We start from the raw sequence: 15,417 nt of genomic DNA on the forward strand, positions 1-15,417 counted from the left end.
TTATTTTCTCTTTGTTATTACTCTAAGAATACAGTATATAATACAGATGACATATGAAATATTATTACTTGACTGTTTATGTTATCAGTAAGGTTGCTGTGGGCAACAGTAGGCTATTAGTAGTTAAGTTTTTGGGGAGTTAAAAGTTATATGTGGATTTCTGACTGCACAGAGATCAACACCCCAACCCCCACGTTGTTCAAGGGTCAAGTGTACTACTAACTTCAGAGAAAGGTTATGAAGTGACTGAAAGCCCAGAGTTCAAATGTTTCCCACTCTCTAATGGCATTTCTAATTGCAAATATGGAGTTCTGCATATTTAGTGTGCATACATTTTCAGATATTCAAAGTATATAACTCTTGCTAGAATCTCTTTCCACATCTATCTCAAAAAATGATTCCACTAAATTAGGGACTATGAGATAGCAACACAAAAAATATCTGCTTACAGTTAGTCTATGCAATGAAAATAGAAGCGATCTTGGGCAACAGTGTGACATCAGGTGTCTTCAAAGGAGCCCCTACGTTGTCACGTGCACAACACAAGCAACCTCTTTCTAGGTAGGAGACCTCCTTCAGAAAACCATGTTCCACAGTTCTGCTGTGACTGGCCCCATATCAAACAAAAGAAAAAAGTCTGACAACTCATTTATACTGGTTTACAGAATCAGTACTAATGAATTTCAATCTCTTACCATTCTCACATAACAACACTTAAAACCTTTTTTACAGCTAAAACAAAATGAAATGGGAAGAATTTCAGGCATATGTTAAAGCAGATGGGGAGGTTATACCTGAGTGCTAGGAGAGACAGAAGCCCCTTCTCACTCATCTAAAGTTTTACCCCAATATTCTTTTTTGCTAAAAAAATTTTTTGAAATTATTTTTGGGGAAGTGCAAGTAGGAGAGGGGCAGAGAGAGGGGGACAGAGGATCCAAAGCAGGCTCAACGCTGAAAGGCTGACAGCAATAAGCCCAACACAGGGCTTGAACTAATGAACCACGAGATCATGACCTGAGCTGAAGTAAGATGCTCAACTGACTGAGCCACCCAGATGACCCTTACCCGAATATTCTCAAAACCACCAATCCTGAATACAGTTTTTCTAAAACCAGAGTGGGAGCTGAATGAGAAAGCAGCAGTAGTGGGGTGCCTGGGTGTCTCAGTTGGTTAAGTGTCCAACTCCTGATTTCAGCTCAGGTCATGGTTTCAGGGTTTGAGGAGTTCAAGCCCTGTATGGGCTGAGGTGACAGTGTGGATTCTGCTTGAGATTCTCCTTATTTCTCTGCCTCTCCCCTGCTTGCACTCTCTTTCAAAATAAATAAACTTAAAAAAAAAAAAGCAGCAGAATCTTTTTAAGGTGTATGCCTGGGGCTGGCCTAGTTGCAGCTGACGTAAGAATTAGATGGTTGGAAAGATTAACTGGATTCTTTGTTTTAATATTGCTAGGCTCCATGTCACAAAGATAAGTATCTTCCTATCTCTGATTCTCCCTATTCTCAAAGAGCTCACAATTTAAGATGTGGAAAAACAAAAAAAGGCCATCATTTCAATACAACTGCCATAACAGAGGTATACCAAAAATGTTACTAAAGTCCAAAGAAAGGAATACCTAAATTGGGGGAAAAGCAGAGAATAGGAAGGACTACCCAAGGAGATTCCAGTGAAATCTGAATTGAAGACTTACAGAAAAATCAAGGGATCATGAAGAAAATGAGGAGAGGAGAGGTGGGTGGGAAGGATCTGAGCAAGGGTAGAACACTGCAGTCCAAGCAGAAGAGACAAAATGTACACAGACACGGAAGCATAAAAAAGCAAATCATTCACGATAAGACAGAGAATGCCAATTAGGCAGATAACCAGATGAGGAAAAATCTTTTATGTCATGCTAAGGTGGCATCTGGACTTTGTCTTATGGAATACTGTTTTTATAACTGTTTTCAGGCAGGTTTTAGTGGAATCTTTTGCCTTTAAAAAAAAAAATTGAGACACAACTCACAAATAATGTACTAGTTTCAAGTGTACAACATAGTAATCCAGCATTTTTATATACTGTCAAATGAACAGCACATTAAGTCTAGTTAGCATCCATCAGCACACATAAATTACAAATTTCCTTTTCTTGTGATGAGAACTTTTAAGATCTACTCTCTTAGCAACTTTCAAATATACAGTGATTAAAATAGTCAGCATACTGTACATTACATCCCCAGGACTTATTATGTAACTGGAAGCTTTTATCTTTGGACCACCTTCACTGATTCACCCACCCCTTCACCTCCCACTTCTGACAACTACCAATCTGTTCTAGGAGGGTTTTTTTGGGGGGAGGGGTAAGCTTTCATACATAAGTGAGATCACACAGTATTTCTTTTACTTAGCATAATGCCCTCAAGGACAATCCATGTTACAAATGGCAAGATTTCATTCTTATGGGTGAATAATATTCCATTAAATATACATATACCACATTTCCTTCATCCATCAATTGACACTTAGGTTGCTTTAGGTCTTGACTATTGTAAATAATGCCGCAATGAACAGGGAGGAGAGAAGGGTGTATGTATCTCTGTGAGCTTACAATTCCTAATGAAATCTTATAAAATTCATGATCACTGCAAAAATACCCAACACCTGGTACATAACTGGCACTCACAGAGTTGCAAATTAACCGAATTCAATTTAATAATACAATTCAGGTTGAATCCTCCTTGAAAAGCCCTCACAAAGACCCAAAGGAAATTATTCCTATATTACTAAGCCTCCTCTTAGAAACAGCATAAAAATACTGCTACAACATAAAAGTGGTTACTGAAGGACAAGCAAATACCTACTAGTATTTAAAAACAGCAAAAAGAGTTTCGCATCCTCCTTTAAAAACTCTAATGATATCCCAGAAATCAACTCCTATCATTACCTAATTTATCTGTTGGAAGTACCATAATTTAACTACAAATCTTCCTCAACTTATAATGGGGTTATATCCTGATAAACCCATTTAGTTGAAAATACTGTATGTCCAAAATGCACTAAATACACCTAACCCACTGAACATCAATCACAACTTAGCCTAGCCCACCTTAAACATGCTTAGAATACTTATGTATTAGCTTAAAGTTGGGCAAAATCTAACAGAAAGCCTATTTTATAATAAAGTGTTGGGTATCTCATATAATTTACTGAACACTATACTGAAAGTGAGTAACAGAATGGTTTTAAGTGCATCGGTTGTTTACCCTTGTCATTACAGGATCACAGGCTGACTGGGAGCTGCAGCTCAATGCCTCTGCCCAGCATCACCAACATGTATTGCACGGTGCCAGCCCAGCACGAGATCAAAATTCAAAATTCGAAGTATGGATTCTACTGAACACATACCGCTTTTGCACCATTGTAAAATAGTACAATCATAAGTCAAACCATCAACAGCTGGAGACCTGTAGGTCCTTTCTCAGGGATCAATTGGTTCCAATTTTTTCTACTGTACACAGGAGTAACTAAAGAGACAAGAAAGCACCTGGTAACTTCTTTACTCTGGGGAAAGAGGAGAAGGAAGGGGTGACCGTCAGATCTTTGAGAAACAAACAGGTTTCATGGGATAAGATCATTTGGATTTGGAAATGCTTAGTTTGAGGTGCCTGTGGAACGAATGCCAAGTAGAAAGCTCCGCAGATCTTGAACTCAGGAAACTGGTATAAGCTGGAGCTGTGACTGTCAAAATTGCATCTGAAGCTAGTTTTGTTGTGTTGAAGTGTACTTTCTATCAAAGATCAATCCCTTTTCATCTTGTACTTTAGTCCCTTCTCAAAGTCTTTGTTCTCTCCCCACTCCCAACAATACCTCCCTCTCTCCTAGATCATTCCTGACAGTATGTAAACATGTTCTGTATCTTCCATTTTATACAAAATATTCTCCCTAAATTCAAATGTCCATTTTTCTGCTCCACTTCATAATCAAATCTCTAGAGGCTGCCACCAATTCTTTCTCTTATTCACTCCTCTTCCAAATCCAATCTGGCTTCTGCTGCTTCTTTACAACTGCTTTCATCAAGGTTACTTAAAATCTCCATGTTACCAAATCCAAGGGATATATGTCTGTTTTCATTTGACTAGACCTCTCAACAACATTTGGCAACTGACTACTCCCTTCCTTCCTGAAATAGTGTCTCCAAAACTTCCATTTCATCACACACTACTGGTTTTCCTCCTGTCTCATCCATTCATTCAACAAATGATTAGGGAATATCTACTATATGAGAGACACTTTTTTTGGTGCCTGGGACATGCTAGTGAATGAGAGACCAAATCCCTGCCTGTGAGGAACTTCTATTCTGTGGAGGTGGGAGAGATGAGCAATAAATGCAAAAAATAATTATGTTAGAAGGTAATTACAAAAAGAGCAGAATAAGAAGTGATCAGGGTATGTGTAAGGAGATGGGTTGTAAAGTTGAACAAGAAGGTCATCATAGGTAGTGTTGTTCTTGATTTATTTCTTTAAAAATTTTTTCTTAACATTTATTTTGAGAGAGAGAGAGTGAGTGCGCGCGCATGAGTAAGCAAGCGGGGGAGGGGCACACAGAGGGGGACAGAGCATCTGAAGCAGACTCTAAGCTTGCATCGAGCTGTCAGCACAGAGCTGAATGCAGGGTTTGAACTCGTGAACTGTGAGATCATAACCTGAACTGAAGTCAGACCCTTAACCAACTGAGCCACCCAGGCGCCCCTTTGCTGTTGTAATTAAAATCCAAGTTAGTTAACATATAGTGGCAATGATGATTTCAGGAATAAAATTTAGTGATGCATCACTTACATAGAACACCTAGTGCTCATTCCAACAAGTGCCCTCCTTTTACTTAAAAAAGTTTTTAATGTTTATTTTTGAAAGAGAGAGAGAGCGAGAGAGAGCGCGCGCATGAGCACACAGGGGAGGGGGCAGAGAGAGAGAGGGAGACACAGAATCTGAAGCAGGCTCCAACCTATCAGCATACAGCTGGACACGGGGCTCAAATTCACAAACAGTGAGATCATAACCTGAGCCAAAGTCAGACACTTAACCAAATGAGTGATCCAGGTGCCAACAAATGCCCTCCTTAATGCCCATCACCCATTTAGCCCATCCCTCCACCCAACACCCCTCCACCGACTCTCAGTTTGTTCTATGGTTTGTCTCCCTGTTTTTATCTTGTTTTGCTTTCCTTTCCCTATGTTCTTCTGTTTTACTTCTTAAATTCCACATGAGTGAAATCATTTATTTGTCTCTGACTTATTTTGCTTAGCATAATACACTCTAGTTTCACCCACATTGTTACAAATGGCAAGATTTCATTCTTTTTGATCGCTGAGTAATATTTCACACACCACATCTTCTTTATCCATTCGTCAGTTGATGGACTTTTAGGCTCTTTTCATAATTGGGCTGTTATCAAAAGCGCTGCTATAACCATAGGTATTGCTGTGATGGTAACATTTGATCAAAGACTTGAAAGAACAGCCAACAGTAAGGCCAGAGTGACTGGAGCTGAGTGAGAAAGCAGTAGCAAAGTAGGAGATGAGGTCAGAATTAATGAGGGCCAGAAAGACAGGCTTGAGGACCACTCTAAGAATCTGGTGGCAATTGTGAGAGTAATTAGGGCATATTCTGGGTACTCTGAAGGCAGAAGCAGTATAGTTTCTTCATGGATTGGATGTGGGGTGAGGGTAGGGGTAAAAAGGTGAGAGAGAGGAGTCGTGGATGATGTTAAGGTTTTTGAACTGAGAAACAGAGGGGTGGAGCTGGCATCAACTCAGATGAGGAAGGCTACAGACAAAACATGTCTCTGGCAGAAGAGGAGTTCAAGTCTTGGACAGTCCTATCTAGCTGAGGCCTTCTTGCTTCCTCCACCCAATTTCTAAATGTCAGCATTCCTCAAGATTCAGTTCTCTATCCTCTTTTCCCTTCCTAGGTGATCTCATCTACTCCTACAGCATTAAGTACCAACTACATACATAACCTCCAAATTTAAATCTCCAGTATAGCTAGCCTTTTCACTTGAATTACAGACAATTTACTGGACATATCTCTACCTGGATATTTCAAAGGCATCTCAAACTTAACATGTTCCAGAACTTCTCTTCATTTCCAATCACTCTGCCCCGACCCAATCACTATTGTCTCCAGCCTGTATTATTACAACAGTCTCCTAATTGGGCCCCTCACTCTACTTCTGTCCCAAGGGACCTTTTGAAGACAATCATCATCAGAGCACCTGGGTGGTTCAGTTCGTTGACTTCAGCTCAGGTCATGATCTCATGGTTTGTGGTTTCGAGCCCTGCACCGGGCTCTGGGCTGACAGCTCAGAGCCTAGAGCCTAGAGCCTGGAGCCCGGTTCAGGTTCTGCCTTTCTCCCTCTCGCTCTGTGCCCCTTCCCCACTTGTGCTCTCTCTCTCTCCCAAAAATAAACTTAAAAAACAAAATAAAATCATCATTAGCAAGTTACTTAAATTTACTTAAATTATTTAAATATGTACCAACATTACATTATCATTATATCATCAGTGATATGATACTTTAAAATAGTTCACTGGCTAAATGTACTACATTTAAAGTCTTGATTACTTCTGTTCCTGAAATGTAATAAAAGTTTGAGTAATTGGGGAAAAAAAAAAAAAGCTCACTGGCTTCCCACTGATGCTCACAGAATAAAATTTAATCACTGTGCTGTGTCCTGCAAGGCCTGTTGCATGAAAACTGGCTCTTACCTACTTCTCTTAAGTACATTTCACACCACTCTATGCTTTCTGAGCTATGATCCAGCTTTCTTTCGTTTCAAGTGTGCCAACATTACTTCAGGGACTTGGTACATGCTGCCCTTCTGCTTGGACTGCTCCTCCCTTGTTCTCTGCATTTCTCACTACGCACGGTAGCCGTCACTCACTATTCATTCCTCCTAGTGTCTATTCTGTTCAAATATCACCACGTTAAGGAGGCCATCCCTGACCATCCTATCTAAAGCAGTCCATTCTACCCACCAGTGTTACTTTCTATCTTAACATTCTTTATTTGGTCTCCCCCTTTTCTCTAGTAGAACGCAACCTGCGGAGAAATGGAGATTTTTTTTTTTTCTTGGTTGTTCATGGCAATAACCTCTGGCACTTACTAAAATCTGGATTTACCATTTACTCATCTTCTGGACTTTTAAGTTCCATAAAAGGCAGGAGCCATGTCTTTTAGTTTATTATTACTTTCCCAGTGTCCTTCACACTGTGTGGCACACAGCAATTTGTTGATATTTGCTGAATTACTATGAAAAAAGGAGCCTAAGAAGTAAAATTAAGAATAGATGGCACTGCAGAACCCAAGAGGGAAAATTTTAAGGAGGAAAAGGCCAAATATCCTGCCACTATGTTCTGACTTTAGTCTTCCTTATCTCTGCCTGAGCGTTGTCGATCTTACTGTCCTCTCCAAGTAAGCCATCCACAGTTGCCCCAATTAATAGTTCTGCTTTCCCAGCCATTCAGCACCCACCTGGAGGAAATGCTTTTATAAAAGAATTCTTAAACTGGAGAGTAAGAGAAAAGGAATCAGAACAAAGAAAAATTAGTCAAAGTATCTCTTCTTAGGGAAAGCTACCTGATGTGCCCAAGCACTTTTGGAAGGAGGATCACTATTTCTTCAATGGTAATCAGCACATCTGAAGTAATCAAAATGGTAATTCACAGGCTAACTTCTCAAAAAAGAAACAGCTTTAGTTGAACATGTACTTATTACAAGATATTGTGTCAATTATGAAGGTATCTGTCCCAAAGGACTGGTGATCTAACTGAAGACGGGTCAAGTAGTAGCCTTCTGTTAAAATATCATTTGGGAATTGAAGAAGGTTGCTTAAAACCAGTTAAAGAGACTCAATACTGACATGTATGACTAAATACTAAAACTGAAGTTTTAGCTGGGGAAGAAACAGGGGTGGAATGGGTCAAGTTATTATACCTACACAGTTACCAACAGTCCAAGACACAGATGACTGTTCAGTAACTTTGTATTAACATGATTCTCTAGCCATTAGGATGACTAAAACCTGTCAGGAGGCTGACAGCATATATAGGCACTTTTTACAAGTCACATTGTAATGACTATACTATGTGGGTAGAGATCATGTTGCTATCCTAAAAGAGTAGATGAGGACTCTCAGCTTTTGAATGCCTGAAGCCAGTTCCTTGGCATGGGGGGGGAATTAGAGGGGGGTCAGTAGGTAGCTATTTCAAATTCTAAGTATTTTATTGTTGGGAGTTTGGCAAAATCTTTAGATTTAAGATGCTTCCCGAACTCTGAGGGCTAATCCTTGATGAAATCTTCATTCATATGGTCTCAAGAACAGTTCAAAGTCTTCTTTTAAGTACTCAGTTCTTAAAAAAAAAAAAAAAAAAAAAAAAGCATTTCAGGATATATAGGATATATTCTGATAATGCTCTCACTGGCCAGGTAAAACCTGAGAAAGTATATCCTTAGAGTTAGTGCCAATCTCTAAATCCCAAGGATTTCATTGGCAGTCATGGCTGCTCAGGATACACTGGATACAATGCAGTCTATTTTATAATTATGGGACAGCACTCATCTTCAAACACTGCTCTACATTTGAGAACACTGATGAAATCAGGGGCGCCTGGGTGGCTGAATTGGTTAAGCGTCCAATTCTTGATTTTGGCTCAGGTCATGATCTCACGGTTCATGAGTTCCAACCTTGTGTCAGGCTCTGTGCTGGATTGGGATTCTCTCCCTACCCCCTCCCTCTCAAAACAAATAAACATAAAAAAAAGAAAGAAAGAAAGAAAGAAAGAAAGAAAGAAAGAAAGAAAGAAAGAAAGAAAGAAAGAAAATACTGATGAAATCATACTTGAGCTTGAATTCACTAAAAAGCACTGACAGTGAAACAAAGCAGACTTATTTGTAAAGTGAATTTACTGATCAATAAACTGTGTCACTTAATGGTAGGTATTGTATCCTGTTCATTTCTGTTCACTGGCCAAAGCCAGTATCTAGCATAAAACAGGACTTAATAAACATCTGTTTAGTGCAATGTTTAATACTTTGTTGGAACAGTAAGCAAATGACCCTCACAGAGAGTATGGAGTTGATGATTTGTGGCTATTAAGAAATCTACTCAGTTTCTTTCTTGTCAAATTTCACCACTATCTAGGTGCTATCAGTCTCGTAACTATTGCCAACTCTACTGTCAGAGCAGTATTCTCAATACTACTGTATTGTTAACAGTATCTTATTTTGCTCCCATACTAAAATATGCTTTCAGTGAATGGCTTCCAAAGTTTTTGGAATGGTTTTCCACAGTATTGTGGAAGTCACAATAGAAATCAATTTGGATGCTTAGGAATATTCACCAAAAGCCACCACCTCTCCTTCCTTTTACAGTCCGAAGGTGGGATGGGCCATTGATATAACCAGTCCAATACAAAATGATAATGCTGTCCCTGTGTCCTGCTAGTCTAAAGGTAGGCTGGTCTCTTGTAGGACTTTGCCAGAAGGAAAAGCTCAGAAACAGAAAATGTCAACAAGGCCATGAAACTGAGAAGGCTCTTGTGGTCTGAGAGTTGGGAATGTATAATCAAGCGGCCTTCAGCTTTGACTTATATAGCCAGGACTCTTACCAAATTTTTCTGAGGAATATCATTTTAAACCTCTCATTTACTATTAACTTTACTAACATCCGGAAACGTATTTTCCACATATATTTTAGAATGAAGAATACAGGGAAAAAGGCTTTGCCTAGCTCAACTTAGGACAGATATACTACCTCTCTGGTCAGACTAGGAGAAACTTGGAAAAGAATGCCATAGCCTTTGGGTTGATCAAATCCTGATAATCTGAATGGGGAAGTACTGAAACAAGTACTCCAAACTATTGTTACTGAAGTCAATCTCTAAGTCTAGCAAGATCTGAAGAAAGAAGTACATCTCAAGTCTTCAGAATATACTGGGAGATCTGGTAAGTCAAGAAAGGATTCTAAGGTGTTTTTTTTTGTTTGTTTGTTTTATTTTGTGGGGAGAGAGAGAGAAAGAAAGAGAGAGAGAGAGAATATCTTAAGCTGGACTTGATTCCACAACTCTGGGATCATGACCTGAGCCAAAAATCAAAGTTGGATGTTTAACCGACTGAGCTAACCAGGCGCCCCAAAGATTCTAAATTCTTTTTTAAAAATGCTTATTTATTCATTTTAAGAGAGAGAATCCCAAACAGGCTCCACGCTGCCATCAAGGAACTTGATGTGGGGCTTGATTGCATGAACTGTAAGATCGTGACTTGAGCCAAAATCAAGAGTTGCACACAACCAACTGAGCCACCCAGGGGTTCCCTGAATTCTTATATAGACTGGTCTTTATTTCAGATTTGGGTTTTTTACTGATATAGGATTTAATCATCTCCCACAGCAAAAACCAATGCTGGAAACAATCTATAATTCTAGTCCTAGAGGCGCCTGGGTGGCTCAGTCGGTTGAGCATCCGACTTTAGCTCAGGTCATGATCTCACAGTTCATGAGTTCGAGCCCCACATTAGGCCCTGCGCTGACAGCTCAGAGCCTGGAGCCTGCTTCAGATTCTGTGTCTCCCTCTCTCTCTGCCCCTCCCCTGCTCACACTCAGTCTCTCTCTGTCTCTCAAAAATAAAAAACTTAAAAAAATTCTAGTCCTAGGTAAGGAATATGGGTATATCTTGTGTATCTCCCATAATTATGGCATTGGCCTACAGCCAAGAATAGGAAATGCTATTGAAATGTTTTTGGAGGTCTTCAACAGCACCGTTTTGGGAAAGGATATGAATGGCAATCACAAAAGCTATTATATCTTTGGTAGCTGAGCTGTTAAAACCTTCAATTGGGGGTAAACATTCCACTTTCTTATACCAATCCAGATTCTGACCTGTTGGTCCAGTTGCCCACCTTTATGCAGGAATCCTTTCCACATTTCTGAAAGATGCCAATCCAACCACTGTTTGGACACTTGCAGCCAATTCCACAGTTAAACAGATTGTTAAAGTCAGTCTGACTCCTTGTAACCTTTCACCTACTGGCCCTGGTTTTGATTGCCCAAGCCACTTAAGTCATATCCAATATCCATTTCACTCTTCTACTTGTCTTCTACATATGTGAAGACAGTCTAACACTGTCTAACCTTAGTCTTCTTTCATCCCTAAAGTAACTCTAGTTTTCGTATCTGTTGCTTTTATAATAATTTCCAGATGCTCTAATTCCACTACCCTCCTCTGAATAAACCAAACTGAACCAAAAAAATAAAACAACCCTTTGCAATTCACTCCACTGAATATAAGAACTGAAATTGAGTCTGGCTAGTCCAATGTAGATGGCTGAGTAGCACACAACTGCAGAACAAGTGATACCTTGTTTAGCTAGAACTCCACAATGCAAGCTCTTTTCAACTTGTCATTCTCCAACAACATACAACTATGTACCTCATCTCTTCCCACCATTTCTATACCTGAATTCTTTAAACCTAATAAATGATTTTACATATTTCTCTACTGAATGATACCTCTCCGCACACCCCAAAGACTGAAGTCATGGAATTCTATCCCCACCCCCAACCCCATCCTAAGATTCTACAGCACGCTATGTACTTCTTTGGCTGTGACAGACAACAACATGACTTTTTCCTAAAGTTTCTGTCCCTCTTCTTCATCTTTCAGAAATTCAGAGAACCAATATCCTTTACTGAAAACTGCTGTTTTCTAGGGGATTACACTGTCAGGAATTTCAGGTGTTATTGCTTTTAGCAAAATTAGAGCTGCAGTCTCCCTACCATCAACTTGCTGCTACAAGTTTTGTGATGCATTACAAAAAAATCATTCATATCCTTTGTGTGTGGTGGGGGACTGAAGAGGAAACAATTTTTCTCATAAGAAATGGCTTCTTAAAGAGTATTTATCTAGAGGAAATGCAATCTAGTTTAATAATAAAAAGCACCTAATAGGAAAAAAGTTCCTATTTATGTTATTTTCCATTAACAGAAGAACTTAACTCCTTTGGGGTTAGCAATTTATTCTTTTTTTTTTTTTTTTTTTTTTTAAATTTTTTTTTTTTCAACGTTTATTTATTTTTGGGACAGAGAGAGACAGAGCATGAACGGGGGAGGGGCAGAGAGAGAGGGAGACACAGAATCGGAAACAGGCTCCAGGCTCTGAGCCATCAGCCCAGAGCCCGACGTGGGGCTCGAACTCACGGACCGCAAGATCGTGACCTGGCTGAAGTCGGACGCTTAACCGACTGCGCCACCCAGGCGCCCCAGCAATTTATTCTTTATAGCTAAATATTTTAGACCCTTAACCGACTGAGCCATACCAAATTTTTCTAAACTGTTCTTCTATCATGATTCATTTCCTTGGTCTGCAGAGATCTCTCATTCCTATTCCCTGGACATCAAAACAGAAAGACAAAAACATGTCCCCTTCCCCCTTTAATTGGCTTAAAAGTATATATATATATATATATATATATATATATATTTTTTTTTTTTTTTTTTTTTTTTTTTTTTTTTTTTCTGGGCTCCTGGATAGTTCAGTTGATTAAGCTACACATAATTCCAGCTCATGATCTCAGCTCAGGTCCTGATCTCAGGGTTGTGAGTTCAAGCCCCTCATTGGGCTCTGTGCTGGGCACGAAGCCTACTGAAAACAAAACAAAACATTTTTCCCCTTTGTACCTTACTCTATAATGTACAAACACAAGAAACTACTTGGTCAGGCAGTTACATAGTCCCCACACCTACAATGAGCTTCCAACGGCATGTTTACATGCATATCAACATGACTGACAGCTATCTACAAGAGATTATTAAACGTATTTTCCATATGTAAGAGTAAATGCAGCTAAATGCATTTATTTAAAAATTAAAACAGGTTCTGGGGTGTCTGGGCAGCTCAGTCAGTTAAGTGTCCAACTCTTAATGTTCGGCACAGGTCACAGTCTCACGGTTGATGGGATCTAGCACGAAGCCTGCTTGAGATTCTCTCTGTCCCTACCCTGTTTACGCTCTTTCTCTCTCTCTCTCAAAATAAATATAAACTTAAAAACAAAAAACATATTTTCTCATTAATAACTCAGATTGAATTTACAAAACTAATTTTTAAATAAGTTTCTCATATGCCTGGGTTTAAATGCAGGGCTTTTAATGCTCTGATTTAATGTACACCATTCACAATTTTTATTTTATTATTCTCCCTTTGTACCTTAAATTCTTAGTCATGTGACCTGTACCAGATAATTTGGGTAAACAGTGAGATAGATTGGTTCCTAAAACAAGTTTTTTTTACTTCAGTCTGAGTCACATGAAATCTATGCAAAAAAGTACTTCGAAATGTTGGGACAGAACCGAGGGTGGGATTGTGGGGGAGAAACAAGGTCAATAAGAAAAGCTAATCCCATAATCTCTAAATACTACTATTTTCAGACATGAACTCATTAATACACCAGATTCTTGAAAGGTAGCAACTAAGATCTTGCTTGGTTATTTTTATCCCACAGATCAAGTGAACAGAATCTAAGTAACACTACCCTTTGGATTACTTATCAGTTGGTTATGAGTTTGCCAAATCAGTTGCTTAAATGTTGACTACATGGCCAAATGAGACAACCCAAATTAGCTGAGAAAAGACTAAAATTTTAGGCAAAATGGCAAACAGGTGAGATCTGACTTCAGTGGCTTTCCCCCTTTCCTTTCTGCTGCCCACAGGCTGTTTCTAGTTCTCCCACCATACCTTCCTCTTAAAAAGGCTCCCCAATAGGAACCCAACAAAGTTGTACCTGATATAGAAAGCATTACCTCCTAGTAGTATTTAGATTTTAAAACAGGGCAAGTTAAAGCAAACAAATCAAGTAAAAGCAATTATCTGTGAACAAGGAAATTTTTCTTACACTCTTTCTCGCTCATCATGCCTACTCTAAAAGAAGAGAATGCTTTAAAACTCATCCTTCTGCTTTTTTCAAAATTGTTTTAAACAACCATGTAATACAAAATAAAAAAAAAAAGATTATCCTAGGTATGAGAACCCACTCCCATTTTCAATCATGCATGGCTCACTTGAGGATATATAATCTTTCCTCGAAGCGAAAAGTTTAAATGCTTTATGGAAATAAACTGAGTGTCTCATTTCTAGTTCTTTTAAATTCTTCAATTAAACCTAGTACACTTTTAAAGCCAACCTAGTAAATAATCAAGAAAAAGTAATTCAAACAATCTAAACTCAGAATGAGGCGAGGTTAGTCCCAACTTCAGTTCTAGATGCAAGCTCAAGTACCTGTACCATCTTTCCCCTCATCCTCCCACTGTCCACCCCAACTTGTGAGTGTTAATGTAGCAGCCACTAGCCACCCGCACCCAGCCCAAGTCAGATCTCAGGCTTCCCAAACTTGACTATTTCCAGTTCTAGCCTCTCCAGAAACTTGCTAATGATTGACGACCCTGATAAACCCATTAACACTAACGTGTCAATGGCTAATTAAGCTACTCCTCCTGAATTACATCCTCACATTTTACAAAGGCCTTTAAGAAGACCTTTACCCAAATGATTGGTAAGAGCTGTAGTGGAACTTGCAAGAACGACAGATTTTGGAAGATCACTGGCCTTTCAAATCACAAAGTCTACTAGGTCCCCTACTCTTTCTTGTGTCTGGAAGCCTTTGAGAGTAGCAAGACCGGAAGTTGGTACAGGTATTGTTGATACAAAACAAAGCAAAAAAAAAAAAAAAAAAATTCCAGGGAGTGGGACACGCTCGCCCCCTAGCCCCAAGTCCTCGCCTCGGTCCCCAATCGGCGAGAGCGAGACGACCAGCACCGGAGTCCTACGAGGAAAAGCAGACGACCACCGTGTCTGCTTTCAGGCCTGAGAGCCCGGGTGCGCAGGTGGGGCGAGGCGAGGAGGCATTGGTCCCGGTTACCTGCGGCGAAGTGGAGCGGCGTGGATTTCCTGCCCGCCGTGTCGCGGCTGTTCACCTTCTCGGGGGTCACTAGCCTCTTGACTCGCTCCACGTCCCCGTTGCGGCACGCCTCGAACAGCTCGCGGGCAGCCGGCTCCACAGCCTCGGCCGCCGCGCCCGCGCAGGCCGCGCCCCCGCCGGCGCAGCGGCGGCCCGACATGATCCTGGCCGCCGCCGCCGCCGCCAGCAGCAGCGCCAGCAACGGCAGCAGGAGCCCCGGCCCTGCGAGCAAGAGGGCGAGGCCCCCCGGAGGAGACGCGCTCAGGGCCCGGGCCGCTGGGCTCCCTACTGTCACCGGGGTCGGCGCAGTCCCATGGCCGCGCTGCCGCGCGCCCCTCGCTTGGCCCCGCGACCCCCGGGTGCCCCGCGGCGGCGGCAGAGGCAGCACGAACCCGCCGTTCGAGCCCCGAAGCGACGCGGCGGCGGAAGCTGGCAAGGCCC

At 40.7% G+C, this 15,417-nt stretch overlaps 1 protein-coding gene across 1 annotated transcript in view; it reads right to left on the bottom strand.

The window, feature by feature from the left end:
• Positions 1-15,151, bottom strand: part of TNKS2 (tankyrase 2) — a 68,277-nt gene extending 53,126 nt beyond the window's left edge. The window contains exon 1 of the mRNA XM_030334119.1: positions 14,938-15,151. Coding sequence (XP_030189979.1) covers positions 14,938-15,136 — 199 coding nt within the window. The 5' untranslated portion in view covers positions 15,137-15,151. The remainder of the gene's footprint in view (positions 1-14,937) is intronic.
• Between the last annotated feature and the right edge of the window lie 266 nt (positions 15,152-15,417).

Source organism: Lynx canadensis, chromosome D2 (assembly GCF_007474595.2).
Source record: "Lynx canadensis isolate LIC74 chromosome D2, mLynCan4.pri.v2, whole genome shotgun sequence".
Lineage (NCBI taxonomy): Eukaryota > Metazoa > Chordata > Mammalia > Carnivora > Felidae > Lynx > Lynx canadensis.